Below are 19038 nucleotides of genomic sequence, written 5' to 3'. Positions count from 1 at the left end.
CGAGGGCTGCGGGCGTGCGGCCGGAGCTGCGGGAAGGGAGCCGTCCCGACTGCCCGCCGAGCCGTGCGGGGAAACCCTGCCTCTGGAGCGGGGCAGCGCCGTGCAGCATCCTGCGGGCAGCTGGCGGGGCGGCTGCTCGCGTTTAGAAGGGTTTGGAACGAGAGGAAAATCAGAGCTGCCGGGCGGTTACTTTAAACCTCACCTTTTTTGTGTGTGTGCTTTCCGATCGCAGCCCTTAATGGGGACGGTGCCGGACTGAGGAGAGGCAGAGGAAGTTTTGAACGGGAAATCAGAAGTGTAGGGACACGTTCTCATGTTCCTAATAAAGTAGGCTGTGCGGTGTAACTTTGCATTGCACAGTTTTTAAAGTAAGGATTCTGTTTAAAAAATAATAGTCATCTTAAAGCAGGAATTTCTTATCTAACCGCGGTGTTCTTTGGTAGTAACCGAGAAGAGTCTCGTGCTGTCACTTGAATTTCGTGTCCTGACTGAGGTACAAAATCTTTTCCTTTTGAATTATTTTCATGGATTGTGCCGGTAAAGCTTCTCCAAAGTTTCTCCTTTTAATGAAATAATTGCTTGAAAAAGCAGGTTAATTCTGGTGTCGGTGCCAGGCTGCTGCCTTTTGTCCCACGTAGCAGGCAGCTCTGCCGGCAGCAGTGCGGCACTGGGAGCACAGGGGCCGTCCGTCGGTGGGCTCCTGCTGTGCTCCGAGAGCCTGTGCGGGTAAAAGGCGAGCACTGTGTGCATTAATCGTTATTGTGCTGCATGTGTTTGGCAAGAAGATGGAATTGGGTTGCTTCAAACACCAGCATGCAAAACAAAAGAAAATGTATTTTTAAGTGTGAACTACGCGGCCGTGTTAGCAGCCCTGTAGGATTTTACATACACAGACAGTGCGGTTTGTCGATACAGCCCCTGCCAGCAGGCTTGAACTATGTAACCCAATAAACAAAGGAGAGAAAAAAAACGTCACTGATTGATTGATTTGTTTAAAACATATAACCATTTCACATGCGTTTGGACAGAGGGTGAGGAGCAAGGAGCTGCTCCGCAGCAAGTCGCCTTTGAAGTAATTGTTTCAGTTCTTCGGGGAGTTCTGTGTAAACCAATTTCCATACTGATATAAAGTCTTGTCAGAGCCCAGCTGTTGGATTTTAAGGTACAATTCACAATGGCTCGATTATGGAGTTACTTAGGGCTCTGTCCTTTTCCAGAATACTCATGTGGTACGTTTCATTTGTATTTTGTGCTACTTAATTTCATAATACGCTGCAAAGCTTCATTGATTCTTCTTGTTTTTTAACCTGCTGGACAGAGTTCTGCTGCAGGAGATGTGTTGTCACATGTCTGACAGTGACCTCCGACTGCCACAGAATAATGGACCCCCAGTGTTGCTGTTTGGGAGAGGAGATATTTGGGAGTGCAGTTCAGGTGTGTGAGGGGGAGATGCCAGATATGCCGCTGAATGGAGCGTTTTACTTCTTCCTGATGCTGTAATGCTATCTTTTGGGTTTCCTGGTTGTTTTGTAGTTCAAACACAGAAAATTATGGTCTGAAGGAAAATAATAGGATTCTTTTTTTTTTTTTTTTTAATAAGTGAAAAAGATTATTAATTCCTTCCTGGTTGCTGTTGAGGTACCCCAAGTTGATACTGTTGGAAATGAATTGTGAGTCACTTTATTCTTTTTAATGCAACATGACGTTTTGTGGAACAGGTTTGCTGTCACGCTGAAGCCCAGGCTGCCAGGCCTTACGTGGGTCAGAGCAAACACACATTGTGGTCAGCTGTCAGCACACCAACACGTTCCCAAGGCTGGGAGGGTCATAGAGTCACAGAATGATTTGGGTCAGAAGGAACCTGAGAGATGGGCTGGAGGTGTCGGTGGATTGGGCTACATGGTAGGAAATGGAACTTTCTGGTTTCAGGCAGAGGAGAAAGGTGTTTTTTTCTCTCTGTTTCTAAGAAAATAGGCAGTGGTGAAGCATCCAAAGTTATAAAGATTGAGTAAATGTTTTGCAGACTGATGGACCTTTAAAAATGGTTCAGTAACTGTTACAAGTCTGCACTGAGAGCCAGGGAAGCCTCACACTGTTAGTTGTTGCGAGCAGGCCAGAGTTAACTGGGGGATCCTTTCTACAGGGAGTGCCATTTCTGTGCTCGCCCACTGGAAGTTTGGAAAGAAATTGAGTAGTTCTGGCAGCCTGCTCTTTGGTACAGATCTTAGTCTTGCGAGAGTCTTGGCTGGGAGAAGAAGTATCAGGATTGACTGGTAGGAGAGAAGAACTAATGATGCTGAATTGGTGAGCAACTGCTCTGCTCTGGAGCAGCACCAGTGGGATAGGTTACTGCAGCTGCGTGGAATCAGAGGTGACAGACTGGGAGCTAGATCCAACCTGGTGGTGTTTGGCAGGCTGTGGGGTATGTAGGGGTACCGGGCAACTACTTTGTGAGGGACAGGGGTGAGGCCTGTGGGTGGTAAGAGTGGGAGGACTGGGCTTCTGCTGTCCTTAGGCCATGTCAGTAGAGTTCCATCTCCTGTGGTTAATGAAGTACAGAACAGAACCTAGTGAGAATTGCACTGCCCTTACATGCACGTTTCTGAAGGGAGATCAGCAGGATATCAGGCCTAAGCCCTGCGAGCCTTTTCTTCTGGATGTATTTACTGTTAAGATAGAAAGGTGTGATTTCAGCTTCTAATTCTGACTGGTGCTGCGTAGCATCAGTGAAATGGAATCTGTTGCTGCTTTGAGGACCATGAAAGAAGAATTGGTTATTCTGTTGTAGAGAACACTGCTTAACTGTCGGGGTCTGCACTTGAACCTTTGGAAACACAACCAGTTTTCTGACTGGCGTTGGCGCCGCATGAGGGTTTAATCATTGACAAACACCTATTTAAGGAAACAAAACACGCAGCTTTCTTTATTGGTGCAAATTACTTCTGCACTTTGCTGCATTCTCCTGCTGCTGCATACTGGAGCCCATGGGGCCGGGCTGTGGTGCTGTGGGACCCCCTCCTGCAGCTCCCCGTGCCCCCTCCCCACAGGCAGCGCCCGCAGCTGAGCCGGCCCCTGCGTGCCATGCTGCCTCTGACGTGTGTTCTGTCATGGTTCTTGGCACTGACCTGTCAGCACGTTGGTAATTACTCTGTGCTTTTCACCAGTAAACAACTGCACGGGGAAAATATCTTGAAAGCCGCTTCACAAATTGAAGCATGTTTAAATTTGCCTTTGCTCTCGCGCTTGTGAAAGTTAAATCCACTTTAGCAAATATCCAAGTGCAGGACTTCTGTTGACTAAATATTAACAAAATCTGGCCTTTGGAACTGCGGGCTGAGAGGCCGCTTTACCTGACTGCGCCTGAGCTGAGCGAGTGCCTGCGCCAGAGCTGTTTGTTGCGGCACATTCTCGAGATACGGCTGGTTGGAGGCTTACTGCTGAAATGGGTGTTTCAGGCCCTTTGAAAGACTCGAGATTTGCAAGTAAAAAGAGGAAATCTGTCTTCATGTCTCACTCTGTGATAATCAAAGGCAGTTGCTTGCTCTGTACAAGTCTCGGCTGGGGACGTTCTTTCAAGTGTGGAGAATCTGTACGTCCTGTTTAAGTCAGCGATAACCGGGGGTGCTGAACACCTCCTAGATCAAACTCGTTCAGCTTTGGTACAGCCCTTGCCTAGTGACAGTGGCGAGCCTATTGCAGCCGGCTGGCAGCACAGCCTTACAGCTAGTTCTTCTAGGCTGGGTCTGAATCAGCAGCGTACAGCTGCGGCCATCTGCGGTGCTCTGCGTGGATGCTGCCCATCTGTACTGTTTTAAGAAAGAAAGAAAACTGCTGAAGGAATGAGGTGATGGGGGCAGGTAGTTAGGAGGGCTGAGCCTCCTGGTTCAGGGCCATGTTTGCGGGCCGCAGTCGGGGGCTGATTCCATATCAAGTATTTCGCCAGCATCTGTGAAAAAAGCTGTTTTTTCTTGTTCCTTGCGATAGAGATCCCTGTATGTTCTCCTTCTTTTAGGCCTACGTAGCACTAAATTCTAACCTTCAGGGTTTTTAAATATTCGTTATTGCTTATAACTTCTCTTGCCTACAGTACATAAAGAAACGATCGTTATCATATACTAATTACTGGCAGGGCTGCAAGTATTTCATCTTCACAAGAGAATTCTAAATTGGTGTATTTGTTTCTAAACTATATGTTACTAAATCAGAACTGTCAGACCTTTGTGTTTCTCAGGGGTAGTGCATGCGGCTGTATGTGTCTGACTTTGCAGTTCTCTATCTAGTATGAGAGGAAGTGCAATGTGGAGCCTTCTTTTCATTTTTTTGTGCGTGTTCTCATGAGATAAGTTACTGTCGTGTGCAAAATAACCACGTATGAAAAGAATTTGTTAAGTCATTACGAGACTAGTCAGGCTTGATACCTTTTAGAGTATATGTTAGTCTTTCATTCGCAATGAGAGAAAGAATTAGACATTCACCTTCCTCGTATTTATGTGTGAGCTGTAATTTGCAGTTGCAGCTGATAGCTCAGAGATCAAACACGCTGTAGTTCTCTCCTTTCATGATTTGTCTTTTCCTTGAGGACTAATATCTGAGGGATATGCACATAACTAATGGTGCAGAAACTCTCTTCTAACCTCCTTTACGAAGATCAGTTTTCCTTGGGTTTGCAATAAGCAATAAAAAGGGAAAGGAGGATTCTGTTCTCCAGGAACAGCTGTGTTATGAGAAAAAGGTGACTCTATGTGGGACAGAGCTCTTTGCTCATTGGATGGAAAATATCCACAGACTGAAATACGTAAGCAGAAAGCCTTGTTAGGGGACCTGGCAGATGGATGCTGCTTTTTGTGCTTCATACTGTTTTAAAGGGAAGTTTGCCCACGGTTAATGAAGTCTTTAGTTTGCCCTTTTTCTTTTTTTTTCTTCTCCCTTTTCTCTCCTTGACTTGCCGGTGGCATTTGGGCTGAGCAGCTCAGCGAGGCGCAGGTCGGCACACGGGGGCAGCTTCAGGCAGCTCCCAGTGCCTGTGCCGCCAGCTGAGAACGCCGGGGAGTGGCTCAGGGTGCCACGCTGCTCCCCACGGGCTGTGGCAGCTGCGGGCCGAGCTCGTGCCAGCTGGCACACCTTGCACGTCGGCTGCGGCTGCGCAGCATCCCAGGCAGGCTCACATCTTCATGGAGAAGGCGGTATTTGCTTCACTCTTCCTGCCCGGTGGTGTGGGGAGCTGAAGCCTTCAAGCCGACAGGAGCAAGGAGCTATCCCAGCAGATCTGAGCGCTGTTAGGAAATGGTGGGGAATCCATGTTACGTCCTGCTTCCCCTTGCCTCGTGCGTCTGTATGTGCTGCTTGAAGCAGTGCTTGAAGCGCACGGCTGAAGCCTGGCTGTTAGCTAGGGGCGGCACTCTCTGAGGTGGCTAATGCTCCTTATGCTCCTTGGCTGCAGCCTGACATTAATCTCTGACACTTAATGTTCTCACAAAGTGCAGGAGCCCCCCAAGAGGCTGGGGGCTCCCGGCAGTGTTGGAAGTGGGGTTCCCCACTGCCCTCACCATCAACACAGGCCCTTGGTTCGCTACTGCTGCAAGAGCAGCAGGGCGCTGTTTACTGCAGTGTCAGCCTGCAGTACATGCTGCCAGCACCTGTCCAGGCACAGCCACCAGCCTTGCACAGCAGCTTGTTGTTTTCCTTCCTCGGTGGTGGGAGTGATGCAGGACCCACACTTGTGGCTCTCCTGTTTGTGTAAATCTAGCCTTTGGGCCATTTGTCATGCTCCATACGTAGCCATCTAGGCTAAAATCAGCGAGGAGAGGTATAATCATCCCGGCTTTCATTTTAAGAGCATTTATCTCTGAGGTTAATTAAAGCTACTTGAATGTAAATAAGGCTAACCTCTTCACTTCTGAACAATGCAAATAGAATAGTCAGCATACTTATAGGGTATCAGCCATGTAATTATTGTGTAATGTTTGTGTTCTTTGAAACACCATGCTATTTATTGCCATTGAATCCTGGTATGAGGTGCTTCATAAAACCAACTGCGTGACTCTTTATTTTTGCACTTTAGAAGAAGCTGATCATTCACACATGGGGGAGGAGTGACATTAAATCTTTACATAGAAAGACACACTGGTGTTACAAAGGCTTTGTCAGAGTGTGTTCTTTCCATCTCAACAACCGCTGCCCGCAGCCCCATCCCATGGCAGCACGCTGCAGGCCGTAGCCCCACACACTGGCTTCAATTTCAGACAGAATTGTCTTAGTTTTAAATAGTAATGTGTGAAGAAATCAAATAGAGCAGTGGGAATAGGATGGTATGCAGGGCCTCAGGTTTTCAGTGTCTCCACCGTGGTTCAAAAGGGGACAAGATGCGTTTGTGGTACTGAATTTCCACCTCTCTCTTCAAAGCACTGGGAGAGCTGGGACTAACTTAGCAGTTTTCTCCATTCCATCCAAGAACCATTTGCTTTTGAAAACCCAGTACAGTTTACACGGGTCAGTTAGAAATGGGTTTTTGTTGCACTTGGCACTTTGGCACTTAATCGACATGTCCCGTGTGACTGAGAGTGATCTTACGTGTGCTTAGCCCACAGCATGGGATCACCTAGAACTTGGGTGGGATGTGGTTCTCTGGTCCTGAGTTCTGAGCAGAACTGTGTCTTCCAGGGGCCGTGACCTGCATCCCAAAAGGATGCCAGCTCCTTTCTGAGCCCTGGGTGCTCTTTGCCTGAAGGCAGTAGTCCAGGCAGGGTACGGACAGCCCAGGAACAGCACTCCCTGGTCATCAGAGCACCAGGAGCTTCCTTCCAAGCATCGGCATTTACATCCTTTGCTTCTGACTTGCATCTGAATGATATTAATTGCTGTCCTAGCTGAAAGGAGCAGCAGTAACTGCTGACTTCCTATATCAACTGTAATATTACTCATAATGGGTGTGCTTTTCCATTCAGCTAAATTAATTAGCTCATCTTTGTCTGTATTTGATTTGGCAGAGGAGTTATTGTGGGAAAACACATTTTCTAGTTAATTTATAGTGATTGCTTCAAGCTCAGTTTGGGAGTTAATAAATCCATCTTCTACACTGCGCAAAACTGCTTATCAGATTTTCACTGTTTTCCCCTTGGTTGAGCTAGATCCTGGCTTACTTCGGCAGTGCTGTATTACTGAGAGATGCTGTGAGTATTAAAGGTCAGTGAAACTACCCTTTGGTGCAGGGCATGTTGGAGGTGTTCTCAGCTACTGCTGCGGCATCAGCTGTGCCACACGGAGGGTGCAAACTGCTGCTGTGCATGTGGGGGAGCTGAGCCTGCCCTTGGCCTCATCTTCCTTTAGAGGGACACTCCCTGCTGCTGTTGGATTAACAGATGTACTGTAGTAGGTTTGGGAGGAGTTTTTTTTTGTACTGCGGGTACACTGTTGAATTACAATAAGTATTTGTTTAAAATATGAGTACATAAGGATGTTTATGACTGCTGGATAGATTCTTGCATCAACAGATAATAAAAATCCCAGACGTGTTAATTAAAGAGCTGTAGATCTTTCATTTGAGAAACCTCATATACATAGGCGCCTTCTAATGGCCAAGGCAGCTGGGTGCAGGTGTCCAGCCTTGCAGCAGGAGCACCGCCATGGGGAGGGAGTGCGAGCAGGGCCAGCCATGGCAGCAACATGTGGGGATTTCATATCCTGATGCTCTCTTCAAGGGGCATCAAAATATCCTGTCTGCCTCCTGCATTGGACCTCTTGTTGGAAATTAATGTGCAACCTCTCCATGACGCAAGCAGTGTTTCATTCTTCAGCTTTGCTTGGTTGGTTATCTTGCTGCACGTGGTAGAGGCTGGGTGAGTGCTGGGAACTCCCTTTTGCCCGGACCTGAAAAGGCCCTGAAAATGTCATGTTTTTAATCTTGCTATGGCTGGCTCCCCATGATCCCATGTCCTAAAGACCATGCTGGTATCTCAGAATAACTTTGGATTCCCATTCAGAAGGTGAAGCGCAGTGCCTGGGCAGACTGTGTCAGCTCTGAGCGTGCTGCTTCCATCACTGAGCTGCCTGGTGTTCATGGAAAATGGGAATTGCTATCTGTAACAAATGCTTTTCTTGCATATTCTTTCTTCCTCTAGCACGGTTTCCTCATTTTAAATTTGAACTGGAAATTAAAATGCTCAAAGCAGTGCATTTTTGTGGCCAGAACACTGGCGTGTCTTCAATCTAGGAGGCTGGACAGAGGCTTTGGTAGCAGTGACAGAGGCATCGATAGCAGTGTTGGCTTCACTGTGGAAACAGAGCTGAGTATGGGGAAACTCCCTGTCCTTACTGTCACAGGTCCAAAATATTCTATTTTTTTCTGATGTTTTCCTTTCCAACCACACTGTTTATACTTGCAGAAGTGAAAAATAGCCAAACGTAAAGGTAAAGCCAAAGCAGAGATCTTTCCAATGGCAAAACCTCAGTCTAAAGGATTTCTTTTCTTACAGTTGATTTTAAAGCCCTCACAAAAGTGCTTCGTGATGAAGGCTCTCATGTGTCTCATAGGGGCAGCTCTGGCATGTACTGGTTGTAAATTTGCACTCCATGGTGTGTTACTGCTGCCCACACTGACTAGAGTTCTGTAACGGATGTCACCCACCTCACCACTTAACCTCCTTGGTGTTGCCAGTCTGAGCTCTGATGCACCCACTGCAGTTTGAACACTGCTCCCGGGGGCAGAGTAGAGCCTGAAGGAGAATATCCTGAAAACGAGCTGTGTAAAACGTACTGATACACTTGTTCAATGGGATGAAGCATGCGACTCCAAAGCCAGGTGGCCTCAGATGTTTGAGCAGATCCTAATGTGTAGCTGTTGGTGCTTTTTAGTGGCTGGATGTGGTCCTAGCTCAGGCCCAAACTATTGAGAAAAAAGCAAGTAAAAGCACACTTGACTAGTCAATTACACTTTGTCAAACATGTTTGGGTACATTAGCTACTGCTCGTACTAATTTGTAACACTTGAAAAATATGGTTGGATTTGGATTTTTATTCAAGTTATCATTCCAAAAGAGTAGCACAGTTATTGTGGAAATTCTGAAAACCCATTGCTGAGAAATGTGACTCACAGAGCGAGCACCTCATGAAATTTGAATGTTGAGAAGGGGGGATGACTGGCAGCTCCTGTTGTAAGCACGCTAGTTACAATAATGTATAAAAGTTCAACATCAAAGAGATCACTGCTTAGTTTGTGGCAGACTTGTACATCAAAGAACAAACAGAGGACAAAAGGAGCTGTGCAGAGATACAGTTTGGCCTCACAGACAAGTCCCCGTGGAGTGCTAGGGAGCTGCTTTCATAACGTGGAAATTATCTTTGGTACATCATCATTTCTGATGTGGGGAACAAGTGAGACTAAGATTAAAAGCACTCTCTCAGAGTTCCGTCTTGCCAGTGCAGTGGGTGCAGGTGCCCCAGCTTGCACGATTTTAGCTGCGGTGTGACTCGGGTGCAGAACGGGGCTGGCAGATTGCAAGTATGCCTACAGCACGGCGCTCGCTCTGGGTGGAGCAAAAGGCAGATAAAATGCATAAATGAAAGCTAAATGCCTACTTCTGGAGTAATTGTTCTGTATTATTACGCTTGCGGTCACATACTGCATGGTGCTCCCAAAAAGGTTGTGGAGTTTCCCTCCTCAGAGGTATTGAGACCTCAGCTGGACTCAGCCTGGAAGTGGAGTCGGCCCTGCATTGAGCAGGGGCTGCTCCAAGCAATCTCCAAGGTGCCTTCCAACACCAGCTCTTTTCTGATTCTGTGAGGATAATACTTTCATACTAAGACAGCCATCCACCTATATTTGTAGTATGATTTCTCCTAAGACAAGGCATGATTTACCCCAAAACATAACCAGCTCCTACGCAACGGATGTCCCCACAAACTATTTTTTCTATCATTTCTTTTTTTTTTTTTTTTTTTTTTTTTTTTTTTGAGCTTCTGCTGCATGGGAGCCAGATGTGGTTTTGCTGATTCAGGGTTTTAGTAGCTAATGCATTATAACAAAAATCCTAAATTCTCCCTTAAGCCAAGGAGGAAGTTTGTGAATTTCTTACTGTTGTGCTTTAGCTTGGCAGGCAGCTGGGCACCATAGAGCTGTTTGCTCACTACCCCCTCCCAGTGGGACAGGGGAGAGAATTAGAGGCGAAAGCCTTAGAACAGAGAAGCAATACTGACTGTCCTAAGCACACGTCCAGCGTCTGAACAAGGCAGGGTGTGAGAAATTTGTCGCAGAAAGTGGTTCGGCTGCTGCTTACCAATCGGTGGTATCACTGTGCTGAAGTCATGGAGGCTTTGCCATCAGTGTGAATGCATCTGCTTTAATACTACAATGAAAAGTAGGTCACATCAGTTCTTCAGCTCTTGTCTTCTTCATTTGTATTTCTTGTCTATATGTGCTGACTGCTTATGTGGTATAAAAATGTTAATCGTGAAATCCAGACTAAATCTGAATTCTCTGAAGTTTAAGTGTGCTTGGATCAACGATTTTAATAATAATTTCATCTTTTATGGAAATATTGTTGTCAGCAGACTTAGATTTTTCTTTTATTGCAGAACTAAAAATATTTGGAATCTGAGGGAATCATTAGGAAATACAAAGGGTTTCTGTTTAAAAACCCTAGGGAAACCTGATTAGGCATACTCCTGTATAATTAATTGATGCGCTACTACACTAAGAGGAGTAGTGCAGCAGTAAACAGAAGTCAGAATGTAAGAGGCTGAGAAGAGCTGCTGGGAATTGTGTAAAAACATCAAGGCTTGGAAAGAACAATTTGGGCACCTCAGGAGAAACCAGCATTTGCATTTGTTCGAAGGACAAGAAGTTCTCGGTAAGGCCATGAAAGAGGGAGCTGTGAAGGCTCACGCTTGTGATTAGCACTTGCTTTTGCCAGTGAAACAGCTGTAAACACTTCGGGTATTATTGCTGGCAGTATTCCCTGCTGCCTTCAGGTTGGTGCTATGATTGTTCTTAGGCACTGTTTTTAAAATATCATAGGGTCAAGCCTTTTATTAATACTGTCTTTCAAATGCACTGTTTTTAGTAAGTTGTCACTTGAAATGTGAAATGCATCGTTTGTTTGTGCCTCCGTTGCTCTGAGGCCAAGAAATTATGGCCAGCACATGGCCTGTTCCCTTTAATCTCTTCAGAAGAGTTAGGGTCTCCTGTGAAGAGCGGCAGTAGCGTGTCTGTGGGGTCCAGTGGCTGAATGACCCGTTGGCAACACGTTTAAAGCCGTGTGTCGAATTCCTTGCTGCTCCCCCATCGACGGCACCGGTGCTGCCTGAAGGAGGGCTTCCATCCCGAGACAGAAGGTGTGCAGGACCAGTAGCAGTGGCCCAGGAGAAAGAAGGAAGGGAGGCCTGTGTGTCTGTTGCCTCGCTTTGTTAATTGGAGAAATGAGCCGTACTTGAAGAGCTTTACTAAGTGGCTTTACTTGAGCTGCACCGGGTGCCTGAGCACTTGTAACAGCGCTGCGCTGCTGCACACAAGGGCTCGGCACACTGACATCCAGCCTGTGCTGAGGAGACTGTAACTGTTTGCAAACAGTGGCCACTGCTCTCAAGTGAACGCGATGACGATGTGTGCCCTGCTGCAAGGAATTACAGCAGAAGTGTTTCTTCCATACTCTTGCAGGGTGGAGGTTTCTTCATTCAATTATGTCAAGTCCTGACCTGTTAGCTGGCATGGAGTGTGGTAGGAAGAGACGAGCTGTACGTTTTAGAAAGGCTAACCAAATCAATTCAGCTTATATGCTGAACAGGAAGAATTTTTTAAAGAATTTGCTTCTGAATTTAAAAGCAAAGTTTTAGAGCCTGTCTTTCCCCCTTAAAAATAGCTGCACTGTCAGGTTAATAGCTTGTTATTTCAGAGAGCACGTGTACATGGGGAGAGCTGCCAGTAACTCGTAAAGCCAGAATCCCAAAATGAAATCCTTCAATACTATTTTTTTTTTTTTAATTGCATTGAGCTGAAATATTCCTTAGGGAAGTGCTGGCAAAAACACGGTGCGGGGTTTTGTTGCTTAACTTTGTTGTATTGTTGCCACACTACTGCAGATTTGGTAACTATTACAAGTTCAGATTTTCTGTCAGCAGTAGGTGGGATCCCTGCATACAGGAATGAATATCTGAAATGGGCAGCATGCACGGATGTCCAAGTTGGGCATGTTTCCTTGGAGTGTAAAGTTCAAGCACTGGGAGCACATCCACAGCTGGCATAGACCTACGTGTTTCAGATAAGAAGCACCACTAAGAATTATTTCTTAAAGGCACTATTTCTGAATTTGAACAAGTTTTGGTTAGGCAGGCATATTTTCCTTGGTGGAAGTTTAACAGTTTTTGAGGACTCTTATCTATTTCAAAAGTAAAAGTACCTTCATAATTGAAATTACAGAGCATGACTTGAAATATATAATCACCAAATACAATGTGGGAGAATAATTACAATTAATTCCAGTCTTCAGAAAATGCTTTCAAATTTGTATTAAGCTGGGTACTAAAATTGTTACTGCTTTGGAAAATGTTCCAAATCTGCAAACATCTCTGTAATGTGCCTTTTTCACAAAGGACTGCTTGGTCCAAGAGATTTATCCAAGGACACAAAACCCAGTTTGCTTGGTGCTAATCTGGTGCTTTGCAAACAAGATTATAACTTTTGTTCCCTTGACTTTTACAATTTAGGCAGATAGATAATGGGCTGGTTTCCTCCCATAAGTAATTAATCTCATTGTAAATGTCAGTAGCATGTAATTTCGAGTATCTACTTTTTTGTTGTTTGGTTTTTTTTTTAAGTAATGTAGCATCCCAGGCATTTTGATCACCCATATCTCACATTAGCAGAATTTGAAAAATCATTCCCAACCTGTGTATTCCAAAGTGCGCGTTAAGCATTTACCTTCCTTCCCAAGACTTGTTTGCTGTACCAGAGACTGTCCAGAGAAGGAATTTGTCCTTCAACTTAATGCATAGCAAGTTGCTGTAATGGGGCCGTTTGTATTTCTCTTTGTGTTAGTGGAGTTCCTTGTATCCTCTTTGGATAGTAAAGCCAATAAAGAAGTCAGGTGACTCTCAGTGGAGCTGAGCTTAATATTGTTATTTGAAATGATGCTCCTTCAGTGCTGAGAGCAGGGGTTTGAGTGACCTAATCAGGCAGGGTTTAGCATGGCCTGGAAGAATAAGAAGTATTCCCATTTAAAATAAATACAGGTTGATGTGTTGGTTTTCAGGTACGGCACCGTACAGCAGTGATAACTCAGTAAGATGCTGAAGGACTGTGTGCCCAAAGAGAAAATATATGTAACTGAGAAGGAATTTAACTAAGCATGTATTGATTTCCCTGTGTGCTAATTCCATCACCGCAGTTCCAAGTACGTTGTTCAATGGAGTTAAACAACCCACCTAAATATTTTAAGGGATTGTTCCTTAACAATAACTGTTTGTAACATCATAGGGGGCAAATTAAGTTGGTTGCACAATGTATCAGACGCTGTAAAATGTTGTGGATGTTATTAGTTGTTAAGTAACCAAGAGTAGCACTAGCAGTGTATTAAATCTCTTGGCATTGCATGAATAGTCCTAGATGAGAAAAACAGTCTCCAGTTCAGCCGTTATCCAGTCTGACTTTTGAGGTGGCTGTCCTGGCACTGTCTGAAATGGGGTGAACCAGGCAGCTGTGCTTTCCTCATTGAGTGGTAAACTTCCCCTCTGCAGGCTTTGTATTTGAAACTATTAAGACCAGGGCAGGCTGGAATTGACCCCAAACCAGTGGCACAGGACAGGTCTCTGAGTGCTCTTCACATCCCGTAGTTGTCATGGTTATGTCTTTCAAGCCCTTTCCAGATGAGCTGATATTAAGCTTGTAAAGCCCTTAGATCTGTCAGAAGTTACATCTGTGATAGCTGCCTGCCCTCAGCTGTCCTTCCGAGTTCAGACTTTCTCTGCTGTGGGGCAGATTTTACCTTCACTCACCTGTTACACACCTTCTTCCCATGGCTGCCCCTCCTTGCCACAGTGCTGCTTGCACAGCTCTTCTCTTTCCCAGGAGAAGGGGCACCTCGCTGTGATGAGGGCTGTGTTTCACTTGCTGGATGCAGTGAGCTATCTGTATTTTCTTCCCGAAGCCAAGCTGCACATCAGAATAACACCAGCACTACATAAAGCTGGATAAATTCCTGCTTCTCTTTTTCCTCATTTCTTTCTCGCCAAGTACTCTGAACAAATCTTCATTTAATTTTTTTAATGAAAATGTTTTTTATTCTGCAGTGAATGTGTCAAAGTAAACTGACGTGTCATGTAATAGCCTTGTGGTTTTCAGTTTTTCCTCCTTGTTATAAGTTGATGCAGAAGGCATATTTTGATGCTGTTATACTGTGACGGATGAAAAAACTGCGCTGACTTTTATCCAGGAGATGGAAGCGAGAAGCTTTCTTTCAAGGGCTGCAGATCAATTGGTGTCTTACAGAAGTAATACCATGAAAGGAGGGAAGAACTCCTCTTTGATTCTGAAGTCTTTCTATTCCAGTTGGTACAATAATGGGCTTTTGAATTAAAGGTTTGTTAAAGCTTGTATCTATTTCAGAGTACTGACAGCTGAAACTCACCAGCTGAGCCAAAATTTAGATATTTATCCAAGCCTGTTAAGATCAGAATTTATGTTGACTGGACTAAGGTCTAAGCTCTAATACCACTGCTATGTAGAAGGCTGCTGTTTGAATGTTCAGTGAAGTTCTTTACAATATGCCTTTAAGTTATGATTTATAACTGGATTCGTAATTTGTAACTGGATTCATAGAAGTAAATGCTTTTGGCCAAATGCTGTTGAACTAATTCTATTTTGAAGTCATTAATTATATTTAGCTCATTTTAGAATAGGAGGGGGAAAGGCATCAGCTAACCCTACGTAAAAATGACAACAGGATTGTTTTATGAAGAGGCTGTTGGCTCTCCTAAGCTGCAAAGAGGGAATGGTTTGTTGGGTTGTTTGTGTTTTTGTTGTGTGTTATGTTTGGTGGTTTTTTAATCAAAGAAGTGTGAGCAGGAGCTAGATAATGCATTATTATACTGCAAAAACAGTTCACTGTTGAACACTGTTAATACAGTTAATGCTTTTCTCTTTTATCGTGTTAAGGTCTTTCCTTTGCAATAGGATCTGGCTGTGCTGTGAGCCTATTAGATTGTGTTCAGTAAAACCCTTCTATTTGTTAGTAAATCCATTAACTCTTGTCAGATTGGTAAATTCTCAGGGTAAATTTCCTCTGATGTATTTGCAATTGAATAATTAGTTTGCTGTATTCAGGCAACTTAATGTAGGAAAGAGATGTTACAGCTTTGACATCTCATATTTAGTGTGAAGCTCAGAATAAAGTGCTAGCTGATCATCAAAACTAAAATCTAGATGCAACCAAAATGCAATGATTTTTAATGTAATTTTTGGTGAGCCCTTGGAGTGTGGAGCATGAGTGAAAACAACAAACCTACGCTTTGCTGATGGCTGGGGTTTGTGCTGCTTAAACATCTCCAGCCTCAGTTTCATTCTGTGTCCAAAAAAAAAAATATTCTGAAAGTTTTTTACTTCAATTTCGCCAAGTAGGATTAACACTGTAAAAACAGATTGGGAAATGAGTACTGCATATATTTTTAGGCTGAAGCGTGGTACTACTGCAGTCTCCATCTTCAGTCTTCTGTTTTGGCTGTTCCATTTGGGTGGATGTAAGAATCCTCCCTCTTGGAATTCACGTCTCCCTGGGACTGCACAGGCTGCATGCAGTGCTGTCATCTTGCTGAAGTGCGATGTAATTGCCTGATCCTCTTTGCTGTCTAGTTCCTCATTTCTTTCATTTCATTTCTTTCATTTCTCCTCCTTCATGTCAATGTTCTTCATCTCCAATTCACTTTCTTGTGTTCTTCTTTCACTCTCTTTTGACAGCAAGCTGCTAGTGCCAATTTAATGCCTTTATCAGTATAGTTAAGGGTAACAACACCACTGCACCTTTACTCCCTTTTTAGCCGTCTGTTTCATATCATCATGAAAGATGGGGGCCCCTAGAACACCTATATGCTTTACCTTCCTAACTTTTATGCCCTGTTCTTCAAGAGATCTTTGTTCCTTTAGCAGCCTTCTGAAATTGCTCCAAGCACACCAGAGGTTATGACAGCTCCAGAAACCATGTCTGAGAAGGGCTTTAATTGTCTTTCCATTTACCAAAATTCACATGTGCTTTGTAGAGCCACAGTTCTTCCTCACCACGCTGAAAAATTTCTGATTTTCTTACCACTTTTTGACAGTCTGGGCTAGGAACTCCAACAGAGGCTCACTGGTGCACATAGGAAACTTAATTCGTGCCTGCTCGTCACATCGCTTGGATGTGCCGTTGCATTCAGATTCTGCATGTCGGAGGAAAGGGCAGTGGAAATAACGTCCCAAGGTGCTGCACTTGCTAAAATGACTAATTTTTGTGATGAGCTCCCTGAATATATACAAACCATTCTGGTTGCAAGTGTGATTAATAACAAATCATCCACAGGATGGATTTTTAGAAGAGATCACTCAAACACCCTCTTTGCTCATGGATTGCTTAGGAAATCTGAGTTTGTTAAAATGAGCTAGCATGAAGCAAGAGCCTGTATGAATTTATTCTTAATCAAGCTATCAAGCTGGTAAACAAAACATGGAAGTAAATTGTATATTAAGTTTGCAGAAGGAGAACTACAGTAAAGTGTGTTTAACAAGTTTGGGAACCAGAATAGAGAGCAGGGAAAGCGTGAAAGGACATCCCACTGCTGTACTGCCATTAAACAGGGACCTTCTTTTTATCTGAATGTACTTATTATTTGTTTGTGTATGTATGTGCCAGATCCTCATCCAAAATCCAAAAAAGTAGAGGTAGTTCCTCACCTCTACTACAGTGACGGTGGTGGACAAACTCTCTACCTGCCCTTGCCTTTATTTCTCTCTGAAGAGGTTATCAAAACCTTGTCTTATAGAGGAGAACCTGATGCAGACACATTGCTTAACGCAGGTAGCTATGAGATATTGTTTCATGCAAATCAGATTGTTCAGAAAGCAGTCTCCCAGCAGTTTTGCTCGCAGAGCCCTATCAATGTAAAAATAAAAGCATGCCCCTCCCATACGTGTATTTTTATTTATAAATTATACACATGCACTAATGTACTGATATCATGCACATTATAATATTATGTGTATAATATTCTGTGCATGTGTATATGCACTGAGAATACAATTAAAAGGGATCCAAAAAAAAAAAAAAACCTCTTCCTGTACCCCGATGGATTGTCTTGTGCACCCCACTTTGAAAATGAGTAGCTGAGAATATAGAATGGTTTGTTGGTCAGTATTAAACCTTACTTTCATCATTCTGCATATTTTGTATTCTGAATGTCCAGAGCTTGCCTAGCAACTAAAAGCTTTGTAAACTAACATAATGTCTGGTAACACATCTGTATTGCTGGCAGAATGCAAGACTGAAAAGCTAGAAAGTAGAGATCCATGGGCCAAAGCATGGATGAACTTTGTTGTAAGGTACAGCTTTATATTCACTACCTGAGTTTCTGCAAAGGAGTTCCCAGAGGTGGCTAAACCTACTGAGGGCCACTAAATCTACTGAAATGTACCAGATCAGTCAATCAGTCATGAATGTTGCGAGCAATTCTGGATGTAATTTCCTATTTTCATGGACTTGTTGCAGTTTTTGGACAAACTACAGACTGATGATAGCGTGCACTTTACACTTGTCCATGAGAAGCATAATTCAAATTGGAAAATGCTTTCTTTTTTATAGTGTTTCTTCCCTCTCTTTTGCCCTGCTCTGGCTTTTGGAAACAGGTGGGCAAAGTTAGCTAATTCTCAGCTGCCATTAAAATTATTCTTAGTGTTTGTTGGTATTGCATGGAACATTGCATACTGCATATGTTGTTCTTCCATGCATCTAATCCATGGCTCATCTGATTTCTGAAACAAAGACATCTTCAGACTCCAGTCAGAAGCTGTCAGTCCTACATGTGGACGATGCCAGGGACAGTATGAATGGCAAAAATCATCCATTTGTGCTTCTCTGTTCTTCTAAAGGCTTCATCATTTTTGTCCCTCTCAGAGCTGTCCAGTGAAGTGCTTACACCATCATCAGTCAGCTTGTGTGGAGCTGTTGTGTCTCTTATGATCCAAAGCTGTAGTAGAAGTCAGAGCATGAATATAGCTTTTCTTTTAATACTAATTAGAGCTGAAAGGAGTGTCTGCGTGTGCGGTGATCACACTATATAGAAATGTTTCTTTGTCACTGACTGCTACGTGAAACCTGAGCAGGCTGCTTACAGAAACCTGTCGGGGTTCTTAGGCTTCATCACTGCTTCCTGGAGTTTCACAGCTGATCAAGTAGATGTTTCAGTTCTAACAGTTATTTGTCCTGTCTACTCTCAGTTTTCAAAAGATCTTCAAGAAAGTGATTGCCATGAACTATTGAATCCATTGGCTGCTTTCTTTCATATTATCATTTTGCTTCATTTGAATGTGATTAAGGACTACTTGGAATTACAGAAGACAAGCAAACAAAACAGATAGAATAGTTCAGATATATTTTAAAAATCTTAGACTTCATCTGTGCATTCAGTTGCTTCTTTCTTGTTTTATAGTTTTTTTATTAAGTACTTGAGAGTTGGAAATTCTGTGCAGTAGGACAGTGAAACGGTTGTAACTGGAATACTGTATGGCATCTATCTCATCCTTTTGCTTGAAAACAAGACTTGATCATCTTGGCTAGGCTGACTGAAGACAAGACCTAAGGGATGTGCATAACTTTGGCTGCAACTTCACCTAATGCATTTGGGAGCAGTGCCCAGCAATAAATCACACAGCACAAGTCATCGCCAACTCCCTGATGGCTCCGACCTGTGCAGGAGTGCTGCCATCAGCCTGGCACCCTCCTGCTCCAGGGCCGTACCTGCTGCCCTGTGTGTTTGGACTGTGTGGAAACATAGAGAAAGGAGGGGGTTGTTTCTTTGCTGTGCCAG

The 19038-nt window shown here is 43.9% G+C and overlaps 1 protein-coding gene across 7 annotated transcripts in view; it reads left to right on the top strand.

Moving 5' to 3' along the window:
* RORA (RAR related orphan receptor A) overlaps positions 1 to 19038 on the top strand; it is a 384562-nt gene that overhangs the window by 317449 nt on the left and 48075 nt on the right. The window contains exon 1 of one of the 7 annotated variants that reach the window (XM_048955842.1): positions 1332 to 1434. The exons of 5 other annotated variants lie outside the window; for them this stretch is intronic. In XM_048955842.1, the coding sequence (XP_048811799.1) occupies positions 1335 to 1434 (100 nt within the window). In that variant the 5' untranslated portion in view covers positions 1332 to 1334. Of the gene's footprint in view, positions 1 to 1331; positions 1435 to 1853; positions 1903 to 19038 lie in introns of those variants that run through there. One more of the 7 variants, XM_048955845.1, reaches the window with a different exon arrangement.

Source organism: Lagopus muta, chromosome 10 (genome assembly GCF_023343835.1).
Source record: "Lagopus muta isolate bLagMut1 chromosome 10, bLagMut1 primary, whole genome shotgun sequence".
Classification (NCBI taxonomy): Eukaryota; Metazoa; Chordata; class Aves; order Galliformes; family Phasianidae; genus Lagopus; species Lagopus muta.
This window is presented reverse-complemented; position numbering and strand designations above follow the sequence as displayed.